Source organism: Pseudophryne corroboree, chromosome 3 (assembly GCF_028390025.1).
Source record: "Pseudophryne corroboree isolate aPseCor3 chromosome 3, aPseCor3.hap2, whole genome shotgun sequence".
NCBI lineage: Eukaryota > Metazoa > Chordata > Amphibia > Anura > Myobatrachidae > Pseudophryne > Pseudophryne corroboree.
In genome coordinates this window covers 507,751,190-507,773,658 of record NC_086446.1, presented here as the reverse complement: position 1 = coordinate 507,773,658, position 22,469 = coordinate 507,751,190, and the positions used below count along the sequence as shown (strand labels likewise).

The following is a 22,469-nucleotide window of genomic DNA, read 5'->3' as shown; positions in this document are numbered from 1 at the left end:
TGTTGTATTAATTCTGTTATATGATGTTATAGGTGTGACTAGCCTATTCAGACAGCTGCTAATCACATATAAATTGGAGCCACAGCTTGAGCGCCCCTTCCAATTAATTGGTTATTTTCTTTCTGCTTACCATTGTTAATCCTGCTCTGGGAACACACAGCAGCCAAAGGGCAGAGCCTCCCATTGGATGCACGCAGGGGAAATTTCCGAGCACCCAGAAACCCCCCCTCCTCCACAAAAAAAATAAAAATTATTATTATTTATTTATTTTTTGCTGCATTTTGCGAGCCGAGTATTATTAATGGCTGTCTAGTGTCCTAGACACACACATATGATATATATACATGTGTATATATACATGTACTGTATGTATATATATATATATATATATATATATGTATGCATGTTTAATATGCTATGTGTATATGTATATATGTGTGTGTGTATATATATATATATATATATATATATATATATATATACGGTATATATGTGTAGATATGTATATGTGTGTATATATATACTGTATATATATATATATATATATATATATATATATATATAAAATACACACACAGACACACTAGTTTTACGGACCCAGCATATACTGGGTCACCTCAGTCCCCACCCCTGTGCTTGGCACCACCCAGTTTTGGAAACCCCCCCATGCAAATCCTGCGTTTGCCACTGGTATAGGAGGTTATTAACTTTCTAGCTGCAAATCTCTGTGTGGAAAGCATGTACATGTGAAATATAAGTCATATGACTGACCAGTTTAAATATTTTCAAGAGCAGATCTCACTATTTATTTTGTTAATTTTAAGCATCTAAATGCAAATGTTTTATACTTGGAAATACATTTATGATTTGCTTTTCTAATTAGACATTAACAGGTCACCAGGGAGCAATAAAGTGCCTTTCCTTTGACCAGTGGCACCTGGTGTCTGGTAGTGCGGATGGATATGCCATTGCCTGGAGCATGATTGGAACTTTTCACAAGAATTTAATGAGCTTCAGGCATCCAAAGTAAGGCATTAAAATAAAACTGTCTAGATAACCGTCTTACAGTCCCAACACATACTGTATAACACATATATTCAGTATACACTGTATGTGCCAACATACAGGAAGAAAGTGGCATCCCATTGTTATGTTGAAATAAGTTTTTTTTTACAAGATAGATAGTTTTGCCTTTATTGAGTTATTTTGTATTAAATCATAAAGACTAATGAAAAAATGTAAAAGGAAACCAATGACAATGTTTATGAGACAAATCCCTCGAAAATATTATTTAAACGGATACATTGGTAAAAGCAATGGAGTACAATTATATATGACACTTGTTATCCATGTCACTGTCCATTAAGTATGGCACACAATTGCGGCACATTTTCATCTATAAGAAATGCAAGAAAACATGATCACGTATGTGTTGCAATAATTTTTCAAAACAGGTCATTTTACATGGGCATAAAGCAACCACATAATAACAGATCACAACTTCTAAAAGATGTTGCTTTCAAATTGAGTTATGTTTGTCACATTAGTTTTAGTTTTAAGTATGTTATATTTATTAAATTCATTTTCTTTACTGACAGTGGCCATTATTCTAGTTTGTTAGTAGACCAAAAAAGCACACTAATGGCCTAAACCATGTTGCACTCCAGGAAGGGGGGGGGGGGGGGGGGGGTTCAGATATAACATGTACAGAGAGAGTTAGATTTGGGTGGAGTGTGTTCAGACTGAAATCTAAATTGCGGTGTAAAAATGAAGCAGCCAGTATTTACCCTGCACAAAAACAATATAACCAACCTAAATCTCTCTGCACATGTTACAGCTGCCCCACCTGCAGTTCAACATGGTTTAGCCCAGTGGTTCCCAAACTTTTTTAAATGACTGCGCCCTAGAGTATTAGAATTTTTTTCACAGCACCTCTAGGCCAAAAGTTTCTTATTGATACATTTAGAAAACTATTAATTAAATTATGTTTATATGTCATCTTTAGGTTCAGTTATGTGGTGAGGGACAGGACTCACTTCTGTTTGTCCACATATTTTATGATTGGCAGCCACCAGCACTGGTTTTGCCTATTACACAGACCATAAATAATTTTAATTGGTCCTGAACCACCAATCCAAGGCACCCCTGCAAGTGTCCAGGGTGCCACACCACACAATTTTAGAACCACTGGTTTAGCCCATTACTGTGCTTTTTTGGTTTGCTAACAAACCTGAATAACATCCAGAATCAAAAACAACCTCTGAGGTCTTAGAACATGTATGTGCTATATAGCATGAATGATTTGAAACTGGAGACTGATTTTAGAAGCATATTTTTATTTTCAGGGAGGTGATGTGTTTGGAACTGCTCTTCCTCAGAGTAATTACCGGTTGTGCTGATGGCAAAATCCGTGTATTTAATCTCCTGAATGGAGACTGCCTACGAGTAATGAGAGCCAACAGCAGAGCAGATCCGGTAGCTGCACTGTGCATTCAAAACAACAGGTACAATATAACGGGTTGCATACATGTGATTTAAAAAATAAGTTTAAGCTAAACATATATTATGCGTCAGTGTATCGTCCTTTTTAGACAAACCTTGTCTCTATGTATTCCCAGGATGGTAATCAATGCTCTGACAAGCATCATGATCTTCCAGTTTGAGGAGGTTTTGTGGGATTACTCACAGAAGTCAGAACGAGTAGATGCACTAAAAGAAAAAGAGAAGTTTAAGTCAGCACCCATTCAGATTCGGCCATATAGTTATGTGCGTGCGCAGAGAATGAAACGCGTTGGTTCCAGCAATAGGAAGATTTACCAACTGGAAGAGGAGGAAGATTTGGAGGCTGAGGGCCGGCTGTCCCATCATGCTCGCAGTCTGTCTGCAAGAAGCATGAAGAGAGCACGTGGTATTGTATTGTTTTTCCTTTTCTAGGTTTACACAAAAAGCTATACATATTAGCATTAGTCATTGTAAAATATAACCCCATATTTCTAGAACTACAAACAACTATAGATCAGAGTAGTAGGATTTTTTTCAACAGCATGAGGAACAGCTCTGCTGAATTTTAGCTGGCATATTTGTAGTGTACTTCTTTTTCTACATACATTCTCAGGGGTATATTTATCAATTATCGGGTAAACTGTAATTTCTTATCCCCACTGTTTATGAGAATTTATCTCATCCCTGCGATGCTTTAGTAGTCTAAATGATCACATTAGCAGTTACTTCATTACTGTATCTGGTCCCTCAGCACGCTACTGTGCATGCACTCACCACCGACCATTGCCATTGAGGGTTCTGGAAGAATGCTCTCCTGGCAAATTTTGTCAAGTGAACGTATTAAGCTGTGCATACACTATACAATTATCTAGCAGATCATCTGCCAGATCTGTCTGGTTGGAATGAAAATCTGGTAATGGATGAGAGCAAATGAAAATCGATCATTTGCTCTCAAATTCTGTAAAAAAGCAAAAACTGTCGTTCCTACAAATTGGTTAAATCCATGACAGATTCTGTCTATTTTCCAGTGTTTGGGAGCAAATGGTCAATTGTCATTTGCTCTCATCAATTACCAGATTTTCATTCCAACCAGCTAGATCTGACAGATTATCTGCCAGATAATTGTATGGTGTATGCCCTGCTGTAGCAGTCATTTCATTACTATATCTGGACCCCCAGCACACTACTGCGCATGCATTCACGGCTAACCACGTATGTGCGGTTGCTATTGCTGGTGAGCATTCTGGCAAATTTTGCGAAGTGTAGCTAAAAAAGCTACAGCTGCTAATGCCATCTTTAGATGTCATTAGCTGGCAGGACCAAACTCCAGAATGGCTAGCATTTGGGAGCTTGGTAAAAATCTGACAGCTTTGCAGCTCCCCATAGAAAGTTATGGGAGCTGCAGCTGTTGCTAGAAATGGAGGGTCCGCAGCAGATAATAAGAATTTACTTACCGATAATTCTATTTCTCATAGTCCGTAGTGGATGCTGGGGACTCCGAAAGGACCATGGGGAATAGCGGCTCCGCAGGAGACTGGGCACAAAGTAAAAGCTTTAGGACTAGCTGGTGTGCACTGGCTCCTCCCCCTATGACCCTCCTCCAAGCCTCAGTTAGGATACTGTGCCCGGACGAGCGTACACAATAAGGAAGGATTTTGAATCCCGGGTAAGACTCATACCAGCCACACCAATCACACCGTACAACTTGTGATCTGAACCCAGTTAACAGCATGATAACAGAAGGAGCCTCTGAAAAGATGGCTCACAACAACAATAACCCGATTTTTGTAACAATAACTATGTACAAGTAATGCAGACAATCCGCACTTGGGATGGGCGCCCAGCATCCACTACGGACTATGAGAAATAGAATTATCGGTAAGTAAATTCTTATTTTCTCTAACGTCCTAGTGGATGCTGGGGACTCCGAAAGGACCATGGGGATTATACCAAAGCTCCCAAACGGGCGGGAGAGTGCGGATGACTCTGCAGCACCGAATGAGAGAACTCCAGGTCCTCCTCAGCCAGGGTATCAAATTTGTAGAATTTAGCAAACGTGTTTGCCCCTGACCAAGTAGCTGCTCGGCAAAGTTGTAAAGCCGAGACCCCTCGGGCAGCGGCCCAAGATGAGCCCACTTTCCGTGTGGAATGGGCTTTTACAGATTTTGGCTGTGGCAGGCCTGCCACAGAATGTGCAAGCTGAATTGTACTACAAATCCAACGAGCAATCGTCTGCTTAGAAGCAGGAGCACCCAGCTTGTTGGGTGCATACAGGATAAACAGCGAGTCAGATTTTCTGACTCCAGCCGTCCTGGAAACATATATTTTCAGGGCCCTGACTACGTCCAGCAACTTGGAATCCTCCAAGTCCCTAGTAGCCGCAGGCACCACAATAGGTTGGTTTAAGTGAAATGCTGAAACCACCTGAGGGAGAAATTGAGGACGAGTCCTCAATTCTGCCCTGTCCGTATGAAAAATTAGGTAAGGGCTTTTATAGGATAAAGCCGCCAATTCTGATACACGCCTGGCTGAAGCCAGGGCTAACAGCATTACCACTTTCCATGTGAGATATTTCAAGTCCACAGTGGTGAGTGGTTCAAACCAATGTGATTTTAGGAATCCCAATACTACATTGAGATCCCAAGGTGCCACTGGAGGCACAAAAGGAGGCTGTATATGCAGTACTCCCTTGACAAACGTCTGAACTTCAGGAACAGAAGCTAGTTCTTTTTGGAAGAATATCGACAGGGCCGAAATTTGAACCTTAATGGACCCTAATTTGAGGCCCATAGACAGTCCTGTTTGCAGGAAATGCAGGAATCGACCCAGTTGAAATTCCTCCGTAGGGGCCTTCCTGGCCTCGCACCACGCAACATATTTACGCCAAATACGGTGATAATGTTGTACGGTTACATCCTTCCTGGCTTTGATCAGGGTAGGGATGACTTCATCCGGAATGCCTTTTTCCTTCAGGATCCGGCGTTCAACCGCCATGCCGTCAAACGCAGCCGCGGTAAGTCTTGGAACAGACATGGTCCCTGCTGGAGCAGGTCCTGTCTTAGAGGTAGAGGCCACTGGTCTTCCGTGAGCATCTCTTGAATTTCCGGGTACCAAGTCCTTCTTGGCCAATCCGGAGCCACGAGTATAGTCTTTACTCCTCTCCTTCTTATGATTCTCAGTACTTTTGGTATGAGAGGAAGAGGAGGGAACACATACACTGACCGGTACACCCACGGTGTTACCAGAGCGTCCACAGCTATTTCCTGAGGATCCCTTGACCTGGAGCAATATCTGTCCAGTTTTTTGTTGAGGCGAGACGCCATCATGTCCACCTTTGGTTTTTCCCAACGGTTTACAATCATGTGGAAGACTTCTGGGTGAAGTCCCCACTCCCCCGGGTGAAGATCGTGTCTGCTGAGGAAGTCTGCTTCCCAGTTGTCCACTCCCGGAATGAACACTGCTGACAGTGCTATCACATGATTTTCCGCCCAGCGAAGAATCCTTGCCACTTCCGTCATTGCCTTCCTGCTTCTTGTGCCGCCCTGTCTGTTTACGTGGGCGACTGCCGTGATGTTGTCCGACTGGATCAATACAGGCTGACCCTGAAGCAGAGGCCTTGCCTGACTTAGGGCATTGTAAATGGCCCTTAGTTCCAGGATATTTATGTGAAGTGACGTTTCCATGCTTGACCACAAGCCCTGGAAATTTTTTCCCTGTGTGACTGCTCCACAGCCTCTCAGGCTGGCATCCGTGGTCACCAGGACCCAATCCTGAATGCCGAATCTGCGGCCCTCTAGGAGATGAGCACTCTGTAACCACCACAGGAGAGACACCCTTGTCCTTGGAGACAGGGTTATCCGCTGATGCATTTGAAGATGCGATCCGGACCATTTGTCTAGCAGATCCAACTGAAAAGTTCTTGCGTGGAATCTGCCGAATGGAATCGCTTCGTAAGAAGCCACCATCTTTCCCAGGACCCTTGTGCACTGATGCACTGACACCTGGCCTGGTCTTAGGAGTTTCCTGACTAGGTCGGATAACTCCCTGGCTTTCTCTTCCGGGAGAAACACCTTTTTCTGTACTGTGTCCAGAATCATCCCTAGGAACAGCAGACGTGTCGTCGGAATCAGCTGCGATTTTGGAATATTTAGAATCCATCCGTGCTGTCGTAGTACTATTTGAGATAGTGCTACTCCGACCTCTAACTGTTCTCTGGACCGTGCCCTTATCAGGAGATCGTCCAAGTAAGGGATAATTAAGACGCCTTTTCTTCGAAGAAGAATCATCATTTCGGCCATTACCTTGGTAAAGACCCGGGGTGCCGTGGACAATCCAAACGGCAGCGTCTGAAACTGATAGTGACAGTTCTGTACCACAAACCTGAGGTACCCTTGAGAAGGGCAAATTGGGACATGGAGGTAAGCATCCTTGATGTCCAGAGACACCATGTAGTCCCCTTCTTCCAGGTTTGCTATCACTGCTCTGAGTGACTCCATCTTGAACTTGAACCTTTTTATGTAAGTGTTCAAGGCTTTCAGATTTAAAATGGGTCTCACAGAGCCGTCCGACTTCGGTACCACAAACAGCGTGGAGTAATACCCTTTTCCCTGTTGTAGGAGGGGTACCTTGATTATCACTTGCTGGGAATACAGCTTGTGAATGGCTTCCAATACCGCCTCCCTGTCGGGGGTAGACGTTGGTAAAGCAGACTTCAGGAACCGGCGAGGGGGAGACGTCTCGAATTCCAATTTGTACCCCTGAGATACTACCTGCAGGATCCAGGGGTCCACTTGCGAGTGAGCCCACTGCGCGCTGAAATTATTGAGACGGGCCCCCACCGTGCCTGAGTCCGCTTGTAAGGCCCCAGCGTCATGCTGAGGACTTGGCAGAAGCGGAGGAAGGCTTCTGTTCGTGGGAAGAAGCTGTCTGTTGCAGTCTTTTTCCCCTTCCTCTGCCCCGGGGCAGATATGAGTGGCCTTTTGCCCGCTTGCCCTTATGGGGACGAAAGGACTGAGCCTGAAAAGACTGTATCTTTTTCTGCTGCGAGGTGACTTGGGGTAAAAAGGTGGATTTCCCAGCCGTTGCCGTGGCCACCAGGTCCGATAGACCGCCCCCAAATAACTCCTCCCCTTTATACGGCAATACTTCCATATGCCGTTTGGAATCCGCATCCCCTGACCACTGTCGTGTCCATAATCCTCTTCTGGCAGAAATGGACATCGCACTTACTCTTGATGCCAGAGTGCAAATGTCTCTCTGTGCATCTCGCATATATAGGAATGCATCCTTTAAATGCTCTATAGTCAATAATATATTGTCCCTGTCCAGGGTATCAATATTTTCAGTCAGGGAATCCGACCAAGCCACCCCAGCACTGCACATCCAGGCTGAGGCGATTGCTGGTCGCAGTATAACACCAGTATGTGTGTATATACTTTTAAGGATATTTTCCAGCCTCCTATCTGCTGGCTCCTTAAGGGCGGCCGTTTCTGGAGACGGTAACGCCACTTGTTTTGATAAGCGTGTGAGCGCCTTATCCACCCTAGGGGGTGTTTCCCAACGAGCCCTAACCTCTGGTGGGAAGGGATATAGTGCCAATAATTTTTTAGAAATTAGCAGTTTTTTGTCGGGGGTAACCCACGCTTCATCACACACTTCATTCAATTCATCTGATTCAGGAAAAACTACGGGTAGTTTTTTCACACCCCACATAATACCCCTTTTTGTGGTACTTGCAGTATCAGAGATGTGCAAAACCTCCTTCATTGCCTTGATCATGTAACGTGTGGCCCTACTGGAAAATACGTTTGTTTCTTCACCGTCGACACTGGAGTCAGTGTCTGTGTCTGGGTCCGTGTCGACCCACTGAGGTAACGGGCGTTTAATAGCCCCTGACGGTGTTTGAGACGCCTGGACAGGCACTAACTGAGCTGCCGGCTGTCTCATGTCGTCAACAGTTTTCTGTAACGTGCCGACACTGTCACGTAATTCCTTAATTACGGCCATCCATTCAGGTGTCGACTCCCTAGGGGGTGACATCACCATTATAGGCAATTGCTCCGCCTCCACATCATTTTCCTCCTCATACATGTCGACACACACGTACCGACACCCAGCACACACACAGGGAATGCTCTGATAGAGGACAGGACCCACTTAGCCCCTTGGGGAGACAGAGGGAGAGTTTGCCAGCACACACCAGAGCGCTATATATGTATAGGGACAACCTTACAATAAGTGTCTATCCCTTATAGCTGCTTATATCTGTTATTTTGCCAAATAAGTGCCCCCCTCTCTTTTTTACCCTGTTTCTGTAGTTGCAGGATGCAGGGGAGATTCTGGGAGCCTTCCTACCAGCGGAGCTGTGTGGGAAAAATGGCGCTGTGTGCTGAGGAGATAGGCCCCGCCCCCTTCACGGCGGGCTCTTCTCCCGCTTTTTTCTGGAAAACTGGCAGGGGTTAAATACATCCATATAGCCCAGGAGCTATATGTGATGTATTTTTTGCCAAATAAGGTAAATTCATTGCTTCCCAGGGCGCCCCCCCCCCAGCGCCCTGCACCCTCAGTGACCGAAGTGTGAAGTGTGCTGAGAGCAATGGCGCACAGCTGCAGTGCTGTGCGCTACCTTATGAAGACAGGAAAGTCTTCTGCCGCCGATTTATGGACCTCTTCTTGCTTCAGCATCTGTAAGGGGGCCGGCGGCGCGGCTCCGGGACCCATCCATGGCTGGGCCTGTGATCGTCCCTCTGGAGCTAATGTCCAGTAGCCTAAGAAGCCCAATCCACTCTGCACGCAGGTGAGTTCGCTTCTTCTCCCCTTAGTCCCTCGATGCAGTGAGCCTGTTGCCAGCAGGTCTCACTGAAAATAAAAAACCTATTTAAACTTTTACTCTAAGCAGCTCAGGAGAGCCACCTAGATTGCACCCTTCTCGTTCGGGCACAAAATCTTAACTGAGGCTTGGAGGAGGGTCATAGGGGGAGGAGCCAGTGCACACCAGCTAGTCCTAAAGCTTTTACTTTGTGCCCAGTCTCCTGCGGAGCCGCTATTCCCCATGGTCCTTTTGGAGTCCCCAGCATCCACTAGGACGTTAGAGAAATTGGAGATACTGGTGACATTTTTATAATTGTGGGTATGTAACAAATATTACTTAATAAATAGGCCCCTTTAAGTGATCTTGTAGTCAATTTTACTTCATGGAGAAAACTAACTGAAGGAGCTGTCAGGACAATAAAGACTATGCATTTCCAGCTGGAAATGTGCAGTATTCAAAAGAGGTCAGTCATTCCATTAAGTCAGTGTCTCACAATAGGCACTTGCAGGGGTGCAGCAGGTTTGTTGTCCAGGACCAATTCAAATTATTTATGGTCACTGTGAAAGGCACTGTCAGTGATAGTGGCTGCCAATCATAAACTATGTGGGCAAAAGAAGTGCTACCTTATCCACCAATGCATAACCGAACTTAAGGATGACAGGCAAGCACAATTTACTTAATTTAATAATTTTCTTTGAATTTCTGAATAAGAAACGTTTGGCCTAGTGGTGCTGTGAAAAAAAGGTTGATTACCACAGGGCGATGTAATTCAAAAAAGTTTGGGAATCACTGCCCTAAGTGAAGGGGAGACGCTCCTGCCTCATCACAAAACAATCCAGCTTTGAAAACGTTGCAAATAGCATCGGCAGCTTCTTATCACTATCATGACAAAGGAGGAACTGGTCCCCTTCACTTCACGGGCTGCAGCCTTACATTTTTGGATAATATCAACAAAACCCTCATGCTGTTATTTTCTAGTTACACACAGATTTGCAGTTCAAATGATAGCTCTGATAACTAGTCTTTCTTTTCTATCTAGAACAGCGCAGTGATTCAGTGCTCCCCTGTCTACAGTATATTATTTTATGTCAGTGGAAAAGTGGCTAAATATGTGACATAAATGTAATATATGCCTGTTGTACATATAAAAAAAAAGTGATCAAGCCGTTGCCAGTTGCATATTAACTTGTTGGTTGAAGGTAGTTTATACTGTATGTGTCCCTGAGTGCATGAATGTCAAGCAGTATAACTGAAGAACCCATTACATGGCATTTATGGGTAGGAGGAAATGGGTTGGAACACTGGCATAGACAAAATATCACAGGCGAAGGGTAACCATCGAATGCTGTATAGTGTTTCAGCGAATGCAAATATACACATGAGGATATCCTAAGAAAGTGCACATCCTGACTATCATCTAATTGAGGAATTTAGGATGTTTTTTAGAACTGGTGGAAATTGACAAACTTACCGATTTGGCATGTGAATGGTCAAAATGCATATACAGTAGACACAGGTATGTTTAATTATATGAGGTTTTACATTTAAGAATCTTTTTAAAAAAAAAGATATCAGATTGCAATTGTAAAGTAAAATGAAATAACAGTATACAGTAACTACAAACATGCCATCTAAATTCTCATGAAAAGAGCTAAATCGCAGTAATCCTTGCAAAGTATTTCTCAGACACAAAGGAAACCTTGTTTTAAATATTGAGTCATTGGTCTTATGAAACGTTCCATCCTACAAAACAGTAGCACATTGCCTTCTTTTAGTACATATAAATTGCAAACCTGCATTTGAGATACCTACAGATTACGCTATATTATTTATTCTGGAGTAACAGTAATCTCTCCTCTCTATTTGCAGACTTACACCTAGAGTCATTAAAACCAGCAACCTGGTCTGAGTTAAGGAATTGCCGCAGAAGTTATGCATACATTGATTTGCAGCCAGAGTTCTATCAGAAGTCTCCTTTGGCCTACAGACCTCAAACAGCAGGACGAAGTAGCCTAGAGGCTTTAAGCCGTACAAATTCAGCTCCTATGATGAAGGAAAAGGATGATTCTGGTACCTAAAACTTTACTTTTTTATATTACAAGCGATACAAATTATATTTGCTATGTGTTTTAGACCTCACAAAATTAATTATGCTTATATTTTAATTATAGATGGAGAATCAGGCTATGGCTCTCCAGGACGTAAATCTGTTCTATCTATAAGTGAGAATGCAACCCTTCAACGCATAAAACGTCGTGGGCCTCACTCCCTGATGAGTCCTAATCAAATTCTCTTAAAAGTTAGTACCATTCAGAATTTACAGAAGTCGGATATAATTGGATCGAATCTGGAGTACAACTCAAGGATCAGGGATGCCTGGGGAGCTCCACTGTCTAACAAAGAACAGAAGACAACCATTCCAAAGTCTCACTCAACAGAAAGTCACAGGGTTGATTCTTCAAAGTTTCTTCAGTATCTAAAGTCTTCTGCTGTCCCTGTAGAGATGAGGGCGGTCATGACATCTTTCGAAATTAGAAAGCTGAGTCTAAAAATGAAAGAGTCCTTGCACGACCCAGAGATTCAATCCACCATTCCTTCCCCTTGCATTGTTCGCCCACAGACAAGTTGCAGTTATAGGAAGATGGGAAGAAGCAATGCTGTGAACGGAAGATCCTGTTCTGCAGTAGAAGTTGGTGTGAAGAAAATAGGGTTATATAGGAGTTGTGAGTCTGTGCAACCATTGAGGATGATAATGGGGAAAATGAATGAGACAAATGTCCCAAAGCAGAAAATACCTGAGCAAGTTGTTGCTGCAGACCCATATAGAGAAAGGAGTGCTTTCCAGCTGCTAACCATAAAGCAACTAAAGGATTTTCAGGCTGAGAAGATGTTACAACAGAAAGAAGCAGATTCTCACGTGCAAGCTACAAGGAACAAAGAAAGCAAAAAGGCATGGCTGATGAAAATGAAAGGAAAAAACATAGATAATTTTACCAAAGCCGGAAAGATAGCCGCACCTGAGTTTGGAGCAAATGTCTTTCTTTGATTATGCAATAGGCAGCATATGAATTTCATAACACTTTTGCAGGCAAAGTGGATACATTACTGTGGATCAACCAGTTCTAGATACTGTATCTTCCTTTAATTATTTATCCTTAAAAAGATTGAGGGGTTTAGGAACAATGCTTGCCTTACTCTCCAAGAATGTCCAAGACTCCTGAATTACATGAAACTCCCATGGACTCCAAAGAGAGTAAAACAGCCTCCCAAAACCCGATTAGTGGGAGGGGCATTTCAGTAAAGTATTTTATCCGAACCAAGCAACACTTGATTTATTTTTATAGAATGTGTACGTTTATGTAAGATTAGAAAATCACTTTTTAATGTGAATAAAACTATGGTGTTTATTTTTTATTTTTTAATCTTTTCAGTTCTAAGTCTATACATATGTGGTGTATGGAAGGGAACTCAGAGCTAAAAGAAACTTCTGATTACAATATGATCCCATGAGCAAACAGCATCTTACTGAATACATATGGACACCCATGCTGCATTGATAGATGTTTTGCAATTGAATGGTGGACTAGGCAGCAGCTGGGTCTGCTGCAGACATCCAAGGATATTCAAATAGGGTGTGGTATGTTAGGTCAACACATAGACATGAGAATGTCAACATGCAGCATGTCAACATTCAACATGTCTACACAGATGTTATGTCAACATGATAGAATGTCATCCTAATATCCCTGTTGGCTTAGCAGTCACTTACTTGTTCCTGGCGGCAGCAGTATTGCCAGTGGCATCTTCCGGGTCACAGCGCACTGGTGTATCTGTAATTGGTGCAGTGTGTGCAGTGCACACGGGGTCCAGGGGTCCCACACCGCATACCCATTTTTTCAATATTTACCCTCTGGAGTCCCACATTGGCAGCAGCAGGGCTGCAAAAATTACCTGGAAAATGGCACGGTGGCCATTTTACTGGTGTTCCACTCGTGCAGTAGGAAAATGACTGCTGCGCCAAATTTCTCGCAGACCTGCATGTGCGCACTAGACTCTAGGGTCTGCTAGTGACCAGAGTCTATTGCTGTGCCAGCTAGACAGGAGGGGGCCCAGATGGAGACTGCACATGGGCCTCGTCCTCTCTTAAAACACCCTTGTCCCAGCGGTGACGTGTGCAGCATTATTATATTATATTTTTAAGGTGCCACAGTGTCTTTTTTTTTTTAAGGAACATGCATAGTAACAGTGTAACATGACAAATCACAGGTACAATACAATGTAAATTGAAATAACTTAGGAACAGCACACAGCAATAAAATTATAGACTAGGTAGGAAGAGTACACAGAGTGAAGGTAGGGCAACTCACAGTATCTTGTAATGCAAGCAGGTGTGAGTCCCAGGTAGGTGAAGGCAGTTCATCATTTGATCAGCCTATATCCAACACAAGAGTAAGCATTATAGTTTCAGAGTCGCTGAGGGAAATGTACTGTACCTTATAAAGACTGGTGGAGTCCATTCTATAACATAAGAAGAACCTAGCTGGTTGCTATAGGCAGCTTCTCAACTTGTAAACTCTTTAAAAGGTTTGATACATCACCTTGGAGACAAAAGACAATGATAATGCTGAGGGAAGGATAACTATAAAAAGGGCACTGCTTCTCAGAGTTTACACATTAAGGAGAGAGGTAAACAGTCAGAGGGTAAACTACAAAAGGGATCAGGTCAAGGTGCGGAAAGGTAAGTAGCAATTTAGAATGAGGCCAGGTAAGCTTTAGGGAAAAGGTGTGTTTTGAGTGCAAATGTCTGAAGTTGGGGAGACATGCCAGAGAAAGAGAATGGAGTGGAAGAAATTGGGAGGAGATCAATGGAGGGGGTGTGGCCAGAAAATGTGGTAGAAGTTTTCCACGTTTGAACTGGATTTTGAGAGGGATAACAAACTAGTGAAACCAAGGGGAGCTCATGATACAGACTGAAGCAGGATGAAGGATAAGGTATGATTTGATGGATGATGCGAAGAGAGACACAGGGGGAAACAATGAATTAAGTTTTGGTCATGTTTAATTTGAGAAAGCACTAGGAATTGTTTCCCAAACTTGGTCTTCAAGGCCCCCTTACAGCTTTAAAGCTATCCATACTTGAGCACAGGTGGTTTAATTAGTACATCAGCCAATTTAATTTAACCATTTGTGCTCAAGTATGGCTATCCATAAAACCTGGACTGTGAAGGTTCCTTAAGGACCATGTTTGGGAACCACTGCACTAGGACATCCAGGATGAGATGGGATAGAGGCAGGGCAACAAATGAGAGTGGATGGAGAAAGAGAGGTCAGATGATGAAATATATATTTATGTGTCATTAGCATAAATGCGGTATTTGACATGAAAGGTTTCCAAGGAAAAAGGTATAAAGGGGAAGAGGAGGAGGCCAAGGACAGATACCTGGGGGACACTGACATATAAAAAAACTGGTCTCCATATTCTCAATATTACATTTGCCTGGACTTCAGGACTAGAGACAGTTTACTTGTGTTTCCTCTCTGCTCATACCCATAAATGAAGCTTGTGGTATTCACTTCCAGTTTTTACAACCAACATTTTATTCTATGCACAAGAGTGGTGATTCAATAGACAGACCTCTTTTCTTGAACTTCATTGTTTTCATCTAGCACATACTCTTGTAAGTAAATTAAAGGACCAGAGTTATCAAAGCATGGAGAGAGATAAAGTGGTAAGAGAAAGTTCCAAACAATCAGCGCCTGTCATTTTTAATCCTGTAAAGTGACAGGAGCTGATTGGTTGGAACAATATTATTCTAAACATCTTACACTGCAGCAAGATTCTTCCAAAATTCCAATACATATACTTGTGGATGTATTGATTGAGCAACCACCATTCTGTGTATCACTTGTGGATGTATTTATTGAGCAACCACCATTCTGTATATCACTTGTGGATGTATTGATTGAGCAACCACCATTCTGTGTATCACTTGTGGATGTATGACATGTCTATTTTTCAACTATGCACCCTTATGTTCTCTAGTGTAATTGCCTCCTTATACACATGATAAAGGTAGAGAAGATTTCACAGAGAAACAAGAGCTTTTGTGGTACAGTCATATTCTAATTATTATGTCTCTACTGCCAAAGATGTAATTTTCAGTCAGCGAGGTATACTGTCGCACTCCGGACTTTTATTTTTTTAACATTAAATCTTTATTAAGATTAAGCAGGTTATTGGATAGGAGTATCCCACGATGTACCCCTCTTCCACACCCAACTCTGGGAAACCTTTGGAGACACATGACTGAGGCTGGTCTCTTCTATATGTGGCAGGCACATTACCGACCTCCAGGGATTACACATTCTTTTCTAATCCCCATGGTTCGTATTCACGAATTGACATGATTCTTGGTTGTAGTGGGCTACTATAAACCTTGGCAAAGGTTGACACTGTTCCCAACGTTTAGTCTGACCATGCGATAGTTCTGGCCACCGTCGATCTTCTAGAATCCCTGGGAGGACGCCCTACCTGGCAGTTGAATGAGACTCTTCTCCGCATTCCCCATTTTAAGGAGCAAATTACATCCGAAATAAAGGATTATTTTAATAACAATGTTACTGCAGATGTCCCCTTCCCTACAATCTGGGAAGCACATAAGGCTGTCATTAGAGGGGCAATGATGAAATATGCCACACATAGAAAAAAGCAACAGACTGAGCGACTGACTACTCTCACCTCTCAAGTGATGCAGCTTGAGCGCGTACGTAAACAATCCCACTCACCACAGGTACTCTGTAAGATTCAAAGTATTAGAGCGAGCTTCAATCCCTCCTTGCAAAACATACAGAGAAATCCCTTAGGTATTTAAACCAAAGATTTTATGAAAAAAGTAACAAATCTGATTCCCTGTTAACGGACACTCTTAGAGCCAAAAAAGCTTCGCGGACCATCCTGGCTCTTAGAAATGGTTCATATGTTCTTAGCTATCACCCAGGTTCTATTAACGAATCCTTCTACTCTTACTACAAATCTCTTTATAATCTTGTAGAACCTGTGAGAGGCCCTGAACTACCATCCACGGTGGCCCAAGATTATCTGGATGCCTGTAACCTTCCTCGCCTTCCTACCTTCGCAGTTAGCAAGATGAACTTTCCCATCTCAGTCGAGGAATTTGACATGGCCCTGAAATCTCAAAAACCATCTAAAGTGCCGGGGCCCGGACGGATTCCCCATGTCATGCTATAAATCCTTTTCAGGTTTATTGGCCCCCCATCTGCTCACTGTTTTTAATAAAATAATGCTTGGTGATCGTTTCCATGCAGACTTCTTAAAATCAGTGATCATTGTGTTGCCTAAACCTGGAAAGGACCCGACTAGTTGCACCAGCTATAGGTCAATTTTTCTTCTTAATGCAGATATTAAGTTATTTGATTAGATTCTAGCGATCTGGTTGAATAATTATTTGGGCCAATTGATTGACGCCGACCAAGTGGGCCTTTGACAACACGAGGCGCACAGTCAACCTGATTACGTTTGTTAATAAACACAAACTGCCATCCATTCTTCTGTCATTGAAGGCCTTTGACCGCCTTCCCTGGCCTTTTATGTTTCAAACCCTGTGATCCTATGATTTCTGCAGTAATTTTCTGTCTGCAATACAAGCTTTATACCACGGCATCTGTCTCTACCAATGGGCTCTCTTCCCCATCTTTCGGTGTAGGTAATGGCACCAGACAGGGATGTCGTTTGTCGCCCTTGTTATATGCCCTTAGTATTGAACCACTGGCAGCCCACATTAGGCTGCATCAAGATATTACAGGGATCGCTGTCCTTGGTACCAAATATAAAATATCTCTTTTTGCAGATGATGTCCTGCTCTCCCTGTCCTCACCTCTGACCACACTCCCTAACTTGCAGACCGCACTTTCGTTGTTTGGTAGGTTATCAGGACACAAAATAAATAGTACTAAATCTGAGGCACTAGCATTTTACCTTCCTGCTGATACTGTGAAGCTTTTGAAAACAAATTTTGAGTATATTTGATGGCCTCAATCCATCAGATTATATATTTCCCTTTTTACAGGTACTATATACACAGGCGGACAATTAAATTAAATAATGATAGATTTATAATGTTTAAATATGTCCGTTTGTGTATATAATTTCAGGGGCGATATAAACAAAACTAATTAGCTTTATAAAATATTACTTAAAAAAAGAAAATCTTTTTACTGAAAACTGGTCACTAAAAAGGTTATAGACCTATAAGCCGCTCCCACATGGTACTCTGAAACTGTACCAGAATAAAATTACACCATAATCTTTTTGAGCATATATACATATATATCTCTCTGAGAGCGCTTTTGTCTTTTAACCATTTATTATACAATAAAATACAATTAACTTTGCATTAATCAATTACCATAAAATTACATAAAATATCATAGGGCTACTTTGAAACACTATAGTGTACTATAATTCCAAGACTATATATAGTATCCTCTCATTTAACAATCATTGCTTTCCATCCATAACCAGCTGTTACTTAGATGAGACAAGATACTTTGAATCCTTTTAATTTCCACTGCTGTAACTTGAGGTATTAAAAGTCCAAATTTAACAGATAGAAAGTCTCTCCAGTAAATTATTTGTCTGAATGAGTATAATTATACCATGTATTCCAAAATCTGTAGTTGTTCCTAGATTCTGTTTTTATAGATATATGCAGGCTATGGAACAATCGTGCATTTTGCTTTATCAAGTAATAGCAACTAGGATTTTAGTCCTTATTGTAGCACAGTTGTTAGGACAGCTGACAAATTATAGATGTTTTATAGATAGTGTATTCTCACCTCACCACAGTCACACACTTGGGTGTAGAGATCCGGAAAAAAGCAGTGCCCGGCTGCGGTCGCACGCCGCTGGATAAACCTTTTGCTGGAGTCGCTTATTTTCCGGAACCAGTCACCTTTTCATTCCCCAGCCGGGGTCAGCGGTGTGTTGGTATGAGTGGCGGTGTCCGGCTGCAGCTACACGCCGCCGAGCCTCTCCTCGTTAGGTGCCGCTCAGCTCTTTCGCTTGCTGGAATTGGTATTCAGTATTTCCGCTGCGGCTCAGAGGTGAAGACAGTATCCCAGGTGTGCAAGTGTTTCAAAAGACCAAATAGTGGATTATCCTTAACGCGTTTCTCCATTGTGTCCTTATAACGGTTTCCTCTTCTGAGGAAACCGTTATAAGGAAACACTTGCACACCTGGGATACTGTCTTCACCTCTGAGCCGCAGCGGAATAAACACTTGCACACCTGGGATACTGTCTTCACCTCTGAGCCGCAGCGGAAATACTGAATACCAATTCCAGCAAGCGAAAGAGCTGAGCGGCACCTAATGAGGAGAGGCTCGGCGGTGTGTAGCTGCAGCCGGACACCGCCACACATATATCTATAAAAACAGAATCTAGGAACAACTACAGATTTTGGAATACATGGTATAATTATACTCATTCAGACAAATAATTCACTGGAGAGACTTTCTATCTGTTAAATTTGGGCTGTTAATACCTCAAGTTACAGCAGTGAAAATTAAAAGGATTCAAAGTATATTTTCTCATCTAAGTAACAGCTGGTTATGGATGGAAAGCAATGATTGTTAAATGAGAGGATACTATGGGGTATATGCAATTGCGGTCGAATTCCTGAAATTGTCGAATTTCGGGTCATTTTCGCCCAAAAAAAAAAATCGTCAATGCAATTCAGTGCTTTCCGTCAAAAAAACGGACTTTCAAAATTCGACTTTTTGCAAATTCGACTTTTCTGCAATGATACAAGTGCTGCAATTCGACAAAAGCATATTCAATTCAAGTTTGGAAATTCGACAGCAGTGCTTTTAGACAGTAAATTCGTCATTTTCAATCCGCCACACTTTGGAGGGTGAAAACAATAAAAAAAAATTTTAAACATGTTTTTTTTGGTGGTTTTTTTTTGGGGAATAGCATATCTATTTATATTAGAAGGGATTAGGAACTTTTTTTTTTTTTTTTGGAGGCACAAGTATTATTTATATATTTTTTAAAATATTTTTTTTTTTTTTTTTTTAGTGCTGAAACGGTAAAATTAAAAAAAAAAATGGCGTGGGGTCCCCCCTCCAAAGCATAACCAGCCTCGGGCTCTTCGAGCTGGTCCTGGTTCTAAAAATGCGGGGAAAAATTGGGCAGGGATCCCCCGTATTTTTAAAACCAGCACCGGGCTCTGCGCCTGGTGCTGGTGCAAAAAATACGGGGGACAAAACGAGCAGGGGTCCCCCGTATTTTTCACACCAGCATCGGGCTCCACTAGCTGGACAGATAATGCCACAGCCGGGGGTCACTTTTATACAGTGCCCTGCGGCCGTGGCATTAAATATCCAACTAGTCACCCCTGGCCGGGGTACCCTGGGGGAGTGGGGACCCCTTCAATCAAGGGGTCCCCCCCCCAGCCACCCAAGGGCCAGGGGTAAAGCCCGAGGCTGTCCCCCCCATCCAAGGGCTGCGGATGGGAGGCTGATAGCCTTGAGTAAAATGACAAGAATATTGTTTTTTCCAGTAGTACTACAAGTCCCAGCAAGCCTCCCCCGCAAGCTGGTACTTGGAGAACCACAAGTACCAGCATGCGGGAGAAAAACGGGCCCACTGGTACCTGTAGTACTACTGGGAAAAAAATACAAAAATACCCAAATAAAAACAGGACACAGACACCGTGACAGTAAAACTTTATTACACACTGCCGACACACACATACTTACCTATGTTCACACGCCGACATCGGTCCTCTTCTCCATGTAGAATCCACGGATACCTGAAAAGAAAAGATCAATATACTCACCTCAGCCAGGGTCCAGAGATAAATCCACGTACTTGGCAAAAAAAGAAAACGGACACACGGACCACCGGACTGAAAGGGGTCCCATGCTGAACCATGAGACCCCTTACCCCGAATGCCGGGACACCACGTGACTCCTGTCACTGAAGTCCCTTCAGCCAATCAGGAAGCGCTACTTCTGTGGCGCTCACCTGATTGGCTGTGCGCTGTCTGTGCTGTGACAGCGCATCGCACAGCTCCGTCCATTAGTTTCAATGGTGGGAACTTTGCCGTCAGCGGTGGGGTTACCCCCGGTCAGCCGCTGATCGGCGGGTGACCTCACCGCTAGCCGCAAAGTTCCCACCATTGAATATAATGGACGGAGCTGTGCGATGCGCTGTCACAGCACAGACAGCGCACAGCCAATCAGGTGAGCGCCACGGAAGTAGCGCTTCCTGATTGGGTGAAGGGACTTCAGTGACAGGAGTCACGTGGTGTCCCGGCATTCGGTGTAAGGGGTCTCATGTGTCAGCATGGGACCCCTTTCAGTCCGGTGGTCCGTGTGTCCGTTTTCTTTTTTTGCCAAGTACGTGGATTTATCTCTGGACCCTGGCTGAGGTGAGTATATTGATCTTTTCTTTTCAGGTATCCGTGGATTCTACATGGAGAAGAGGACCGATGTCGGCGTGTGAACATAGGTAAGTATGTGTGTGTCGGCAGTGTGTAATAAAGTTTTACTGTCACGGTGTCTGTGTCCTGTTTTTATTTGGGTATTTTTTTCCAGTAGAACTACAGGTACCAGCGGGCCCGTTTTTCTCCAGCATGCTGGTACTTGTGGTTCTCCAAGTACCAGCTTGCGGGGGAGGCTTGCTGGGACTTGTAGTTCTTCTGGAAAAAACAATATTCTTGTCATTTTACTCTAGGCTATCAGCCTCCCATCCGCAGCCATTGGATGGGGGGGACAGCCTCGGGCTTCACCCCTGGCCCTTGGGTGGCTGGGGGGGGGGACCCCTTGATTGAAGGGGTCCCCACTCCCCCAGGGTACCCCGGCCAGGGGTGACTAGTTGGATATTTAATGCCACGGCCGCAGGGCACTGCATAAAAGTGACCCCCGGCTGTGGCATTATCTGTCCAGCTAGTGGAGCCCGATGCTGGTGTAAAAAATACGGGGGACCCCTACTCTTTTTGTCCCCCGTATTTTTTGCACCAGCACCAGGCGCAGAGCCCAGTGCTGGTTTTAAAAATACGGGGGATCCCTGCCCAATTTCCCCCCCGCATTTTTGGAACCAGGACCAGCTCGAAGAGCCCGAGGCTGGTTATGCTTTGGAGGGGGGACCCCACGCCATTTTTTTTTCGTGTTTTTCCCGTTTTTTCCCATTTTTTTTAAATCGCGGCAAAATCTGGCAAATCGGCCGTTTTTCGCCCGCGGGACTGTCGAATCCGTTTTTCATTGAATATGGTGAATTCCGGCAGCCACCTGCCGGAATTCACCTGTCGAATTGTGTCGAATTTAAAAACGGCGATAATTTGCCGCGATTCGCTGTGAATTGCATATACCCCTATATATAGTCTTGGAATTATAGTACACTATAGTGTTTCAAAGTAGCCCTATGATATTTTATGTAATTTTATGGTAATTGATTAATGCAAAGTTAATTGTATTTTATTGTATAATAAATGGTTAAAAGACAAAAGCGCTCTCAGATAGATATATATGTATATATGCTCAAAAGGATTATGGTGTAATTTCAATCCATCAGATACCTGGGGATCCAGATAACGAAACACTATGATCGGTTGTTCAAAGCCAATTTTCTCCCGCTTCTACAAAATATCAGGAAGGACTTGGCTAAATGGGATCCCTTGTGTATTTCATGGACTGGTAGAATTAATTCCATTAAAATGACTATTTTGCAGCGGCTGCTCTATCGGTTCGAAACCGCCTCCATTGTGGTCCCGACTTCATATCTCCGTACGTTGCAATCTGTGTGGCAAATTTATTTGGTCAAACAAACGCCCCAGACTCGTCGACTGCCAGCAGTTTGGCCCTCTCTATATTTGAACGATATTTTCAAGGTACGCAGTTGAGCCTCATCACCGCCTGGCACTCGCCTGAGGGTAGTAAGTGGGTGCCCCTGGAAAGCACACTTATTAACTACTGTTTGGTTCATTTCCTTCCATGGCTCTTGCCACACTTGAGATTGGCCTCAGTACATGATACCCCTTGCGTCCATTCCGTTCTGAAAGTGTGGGATAGTCTAAATAAGAAATTTCATTTAGCACCTTATCCCTCCCCTCTGACTCCCCTCTGGCATAATC

General features: G+C 43.3%; 1 protein-coding gene and 1 long non-coding RNA gene across 3 annotated transcripts in view; one reads left to right on the top strand and one right to left on the bottom strand.

Moving 5' to 3' along the window:
* FBXW10B (F-box and WD repeat domain containing 10B) overlaps nucleotides 1-12,720 on the top strand; it is a 107,858-nt gene extending 95,138 nt beyond the window's left edge. Inside the window, exons 9-13 of the mRNA XM_063961026.1 lie at nucleotides 884-1,026; nucleotides 2,346-2,504; nucleotides 2,619-2,908; nucleotides 11,183-11,383; nucleotides 11,485-12,720. Of these exons, the coding sequence (XP_063817096.1) occupies nucleotides 884-1,026; nucleotides 2,346-2,504; nucleotides 2,619-2,908; nucleotides 11,183-11,383; nucleotides 11,485-12,359 (1,668 nt within the window). The 3' untranslated portion in view covers nucleotides 12,360-12,720. The remainder of the gene's footprint in view (nucleotides 1-883; nucleotides 1,027-2,345; nucleotides 2,505-2,618; nucleotides 2,909-11,182; nucleotides 11,384-11,484) is intronic.
* Nucleotides 2,496-22,469, bottom strand: part of LOC135056179 (uncharacterized) — a 126,323-nt gene continuing 106,349 nt past the window's right edge. Inside the window, exons 2-3 of one of the 2 annotated variants that reach the window (XR_010243914.1) lie at nucleotides 13,807-13,911; nucleotides 2,496-2,709 (exon numbers count right to left, since the gene is read on the bottom strand). This is a non-coding gene — a long non-coding RNA (uncharacterized LOC135056179). Of the gene's footprint in view, nucleotides 2,710-12,173; nucleotides 12,238-13,806; nucleotides 13,912-22,469 lie in introns of those variants that run through there. The other variant, XR_010243913.1, reaches the window with a different exon arrangement.